Source organism: Monopterus albus, unplaced genomic scaffold (genome assembly GCF_001952655.1).
Source record: "Monopterus albus unplaced genomic scaffold, M_albus_1.0 scaffold375.1, whole genome shotgun sequence".
Lineage (NCBI taxonomy): Eukaryota > Metazoa > Chordata > Actinopteri > Synbranchiformes > Synbranchidae > Monopterus > Monopterus albus.
The window spans coordinates 40,693-46,129 of NW_018128255.1; the positions used below are offsets into that span (position 1 = coordinate 40,693).

Below are 5,437 nucleotides of genomic sequence, written 5' to 3' on the forward strand. Positions count from 1 at the left end.
CTGCTGAGTCACTAAGCTGTTCTTTTAATGAACGTACTTTCACAAGAGTCATGATTTGTGTCAGCAAAACTTTGGCACAGACTCCATCTCTGTTCTGTGTGTATGTGGGTCATTCACAGTTGAACCAGTCATGCTTTGTCTGGCTCAATGAGCCGCATGTTTCTGTGGCTCCGTGATTCATCAGATCTTAATTTAAGATTCTGCATGTCAAAGTTGAGATTGACGCCAAGTAACATTTCCATCGCCTCCCAGCACTTGCATGAATGATGGTATTGTGACAGAGTGTTGAATGGTGCGAGCTGATTCCTGAAGCGTGCACTGTGAAGAGGAGATAGGGAGCCGACAGGGCAGCGCAGACAAGGGCAACTGGACCAGGGTGGAAGGAAAGCTGGGAGAGGAAGAGATGGAAGGACAAGCCTAGAAGAAGTTAAGTCAAAATGTGCTACAGTCCCCTGAGATTGTGGACGGGAATATGCAGGTGTACAAGACGGACAGAAGAACGTTAATGACAAAGGGCTTGTTGGAGGAGACAACAACCAGAAGGATGCATCTGGTGGTGAACTCGTCACATAAAGCCATGTTTGCCATGCTACCTCACTTTGTGGAAGAAGCTGCTCTGACTCGGAGGGAGATCTGTCTCATGTAAGCTTTCAGAGCGACATGCATTAGACACTTAATAGAGTAACTCAACGCTTAGTGGCAGTATGGGATGCTGGCAATATGCCATTCATTTATTTTAGCAGCATGAAACCTTTTATTTTTAGGCCAGGAGGTAGGGGTATCATGTCATTACTTCATGTCAAGCTTTGTAGGTATTTACCTTGTCATCTCCAAATCAGTCTTCTACATACATTTTTAAATAAATATTACACAGCAGAGGTGCTGAAACAAAAGGCCTCGTGATGGTCCTGCTCAGCCATACCAGGCTTTGAGTGTGTTGGTTGAAAGGGGAATGAGTCTGTGGTTAAACAAAGCTACACTCTGTTCTGTGTGAGGAAAAAAGCTCTCGTGTTCGCTGTGGCCTTCAGAACAAAGGCATGACCCAGGAGTGATGCGTCCAACACTGGAGAGGACAGAAGAGCCGCTGCTAAAACCTGAGCACATATGGACAGTTGTGGTTTGACGCTTGATTTGTCAGAGGTCAGCAATCTCTGTCAAGTGTGTTCATCATGCTATGAAGACGCGGATCAGTAAAAGCTGCCGGATCAGGACTCTACTGACTTTCAGTAAACAATGACGCGCCTTCCTGTCCTGCTCACTGGACCAGTGAGGGCTAAATAAGTACACAGCCTAGACCCAGCCGCTCACTGTACATTTAGTATCCTGACTGCAGCCATTTCATGTCCCTGTGTTTCAACATTTTTCAGTTGTTGGACATTGAAATGTAAAGCATTAAACCAATTTGGCTATGATGACAACTGCAACAGCATGGAGACTCTTACTCTGTGTACCTGTCTATGTGTCAGCCACATCAAACACAAATTTCATCACCTTGTGACAGACAGTAATGTGTGTGTGTGTTTGGATACAGGTTTTCTAAGAGTATGAGTTGTTTTAAGGGAGTTACCTACCTACCTGTCTTGTTACATTTATGTTTTTTGCCTGCTGACCAGTCAGTAAAATTTTTAAGACTGGAATCTGGACGTCTGGTTAATGAAGGGAATCTGAACACAGTGGTTTGCTACTGTGTGTACTGTACCGGGGAAAGCCAGATGTGCCAGTAGTAGTAGAAGTTCCTCTCCTGCTATGATATCAAAAGGCAGATCTTCATTCTCTTCTGAAAAGAAAGTGGGTAAACTGTGGAATAATGATGGAGTTTCCTGGATTCCTCCTCTCACTTGTGATTGTGTTATAGTTAAAAGTTTTGGTGGAATTTATTTCCCAGAGATTTCAGTTGCGCTGACTTTCACACCTGTGCATTTTCCAGCCTTCGTGAGAGCTTCTTCATGGTCAAAGGAGCCGCGCTCTTCCTCCAGCAGGGCGGCAGCACACAGGGTCCAAAGACCCCCACCCACCACAAACATGCAGGTAGGAACAAACACATGCAGCTTTGCTTCTTGTTCTTGCCCCTTTTCTCTGCACAAATTAGCCCCAGACATCATGCTATTTGCTGAGGCGGCTTTTTCCTCTGTGGGTTTGTCTGTATTTCCTTAAAACCTAGTTGGATCTGACCTGAAGTGTCCGGGACTGCTGACAAACCATTACAAAGAGATCGTGTCCCAAGTAGTTTGTTTAAAGCGAACTCAAAGTAACATACACCCAGTGTCTGTATATAATCTTTAGGAATGTATTTAAAAACTGCAGTTGGCTTCATCAGATTTAGCCAAGTGTTTTACCACCATTATGCCGCTGGTGCTGTTTGTCTGTACATCAAAGTGACATTAAAAATGATCTGAAAATATGGTCTAGTTGTTCAGTACAGTCCATCAGGTGGGGTTTTTAATAGACACTCTCTGTTTTACAAGTTGTCTATGTGATGTGCCGTTTGAGTTCATTTGAGGACAAACACAGGTCAATTTGTTACACACGCTGCTCACCAACATGGTTTAGCTCAGCTGGCAGGTCACAGGGTGTAGATTCATCATCACTGAGAAAAATCTGCAAACATTGTTCCTCCCACTGGAAAGAAATCCAATGAACAGAAGAAGATGAATGATCAGTTTGTAGCTGACCTTTGCGTTAGAATGCCCAGAAATGTGTCTCTGTAGTGAAGTCTGTTTGGGAATTGTGCTTTATTTTCTCTGTATTGTGAGGTTGGCTCTAAGTTACAGTGGAAGGAAATCCTTTTGTCTGTTAGGATTTTTGTGAACTTTATAAACTATTGATGTCCTGTCCAGCTGTCCAGACTGTGGTGCTAGACTTATCTGATTAAAGTCTTTTTTTGCTATTTTAATTTATTTAACCTTTATTTTGCCAGGAAGTCTCATTGAGATCAAGATCTCTTTTAAAGGGAGACAGATCAAGATCTCTTTTTAAAGGGACACCTGGACTGTGCTGAACTATGCTGGACTCTGCTTCTCCTTGTCTCACAGTACACTCACTCATTGTTCACTTTCAGGTGATTTACCTCAACATCTGCAGGTCATGTTTAAGATCCTCCGGTCTGAAGATCGAATCAAGCTGGTTGGTACAGTACTTGCACACCTAGTTCATTTTTCATACACTAAGTTTTTGGATAGTAGTTTAGTGCCTTTTGTGTGTGGTTGCTGTGCACTTAAAAGTCATTCATTATACTGACTATATAAAAGATGACAGATGTGATTGTACAAGTTCTAATATTTATTTTCAAGATAAAACCATTTTGGAGAGAAATTGTTTACTGAGAGTAATTTTGTGCATGATAACATAAGTAAATACTGGATATTTGTCTACCAAATTATGTTTTGTTACACAGGCTGTCAGGCTGGAGAGCGGATGGTCGGACCGGGTGCGCTATATGGTGGTTATCTACACTAACGGCCATCAAGATACAGAGGAAAATATCGTCCTGGGTATGGACTTTACAGAAAAGGACAGGTAATCAGTCTCACTGCAGCCTTACTGTGCATTTGGCATACTTTAATCTGATTATTATAGTTGTTCAGTTCTTTCATTTTTCTGACCCTCAGTAAAAATTGCTCTATTGGCATGGTCCTGCCCCTGTGGAGTGACACCAACATACATTTAGATGGAGATGGGTGAGTTTCAGTTTGTCCTTTTATAACATATTCAGCTGGTGAACTGCACATGGTACAAAACTACTAACGACTCCTTTCTTTTAGACTCGCTCTCATAAACATGAGTTTCTAATGTTTAAGCTTTCTGCTCATACTCAGCCAGGTCTGAAGCTGCATCTTTGTACAACTCAGACATGTATTTTGGATATTTTCTGCCTTTTAGCTTTTACTGCCCACCAGTGGCAGAGGAGTGGTTTACACTGATTTGTCTCTGCATGAGAGCAGTTGTTGCTGACCTGTTAATATGGTCTCTGGTTCTCTGCACCGGAGGAATTTTCCACTGTTTGATGTCCTGAATAGTCTCATAAACAAGCCCCATACAGTACATGTTTACAGCCCCCTCATCACTCCTCATCTCCATCTAGACTCAGACTGATCTTCCTCCTCCTCCTCTTCTTCTTTCCCACCAGAGGCTTCAGTGTGAACACCGCAGGGCGGTCACATGTCTTCAAGCCTGTATCTGTGCAGGCCATGTGGTGAGGAAATGCTTCATGTTTACCTGTGATTATTGTCTGTTTGTGTGTGCGCTTGTATAAGGAAAGGGGGTTGTGCTTTGTCCACTCTGGATGAATGCTGTCTTACATTAAGGTCAAAGCAGTTTTTACAGTATGTGTACCACCCTCAAGGCCTGTTGTTCAAGTTCATTTGGTAATGCAAATCAGAATTTATTTAGTCTTTAAACAGGAGCTTGTAACAGCTGTAATGTATAGAAATAACTGTTGCCTTTGTATTACACTTTTCTTAAAACTACATAGTCACCCGTTATTTGTAATTCCAACTACCTCCAGATTAAAGTACAACAAAATCTTGGATGGATGTCATTATTGTTTGGATCTACTATTTCTGCCATCCCTGGGGGCACACATAAATAAGAGGGATGGAAATTAAAACTTTATAAATGTCATTGTTGTCAAAATCTGTTACTTTAGCAATATGTTACTTTTAAATTTGTTAGATTAGTCATCCATCATTGGAGAGATTCCCCTGCCTTAGAGTTGATGCAGTCCCCTAAACCTAGTAATAACACTGAGCTTCACTCATCCACCAAATTAAAATCTATTTAAAAAATCTAAATGTTCATTTTTAGGTACATTTCAAACAGCTGACAAACATTGGTCATTACTGTGACTTCATTTGTGGTCCAGCATAGCTCTGGGGACCACACAGTCTGTTCAAAGACTTCCTCTTGTATCTAAAGGCCACCTGCTGGTCACTTATCAGAATTACCCATAAACAAGGGTACTTTGTTTTTTTGTTGCTATTTTCTGTCCTGAGAGCAAGCTTCTTATTTGCTTTGCACTTGTCACAATACATGACTCTTGCTGATGATTTTTGGCAGTGAGGTCTTTGCTCTGTGTCCTCCAGGTCTGCCCTGCAGGTCCTCCACAAGGCATGTGAGGTGTCACGCCGGTTCAACTACTTCCCAGGTGGCATTGCTCTCACATGGATGGCCTTCTATGAGAGTTGCATCACCTCAGAGCAAAGCTGCATCAATGAGTGGAACGCTCTGACCGATCTGGAGACCACTCGGCCCGATTCACCCACCATGTTCGTCGATGGGTGAGACTCAACACGCAGTTTTACTAAAGAAGAGAGTGGAATGTAATACATCATGTAGAAAAGCTAGGCTGTAGTTTTTTGAGCCATAAAGTTCCACATCTAGTATAATAATCCTGAAAGAAGCATGTTTTCAGATTCAAATGTGTTTCACATGGCCAGAC

The 5,437-nt window shown here is 42.2% G+C and overlaps 1 protein-coding gene across 1 annotated transcript in view; it reads left to right on the forward strand.

Moving 5' to 3' along the window:
- The window catches only part of ssh1b (slingshot protein phosphatase 1b), a 13,277-nt gene that overhangs the window by 3,001 nt on the left and 4,839 nt on the right, over positions 1-5,437 (forward strand). The window contains exons 3-8 of the mRNA XM_020585720.1: positions 1,928-2,028; positions 3,059-3,123; positions 3,395-3,516; positions 3,609-3,677; positions 4,127-4,192; positions 5,082-5,276. Of these exons, the coding sequence (XP_020441376.1) occupies positions 1,928-2,028; positions 3,059-3,123; positions 3,395-3,516; positions 3,609-3,677; positions 4,127-4,192; positions 5,082-5,276 (618 nt within the window). The remainder of the gene's footprint in view (positions 1-1,927; positions 2,029-3,058; positions 3,124-3,394; positions 3,517-3,608; positions 3,678-4,126; positions 4,193-5,081; positions 5,277-5,437) is intronic.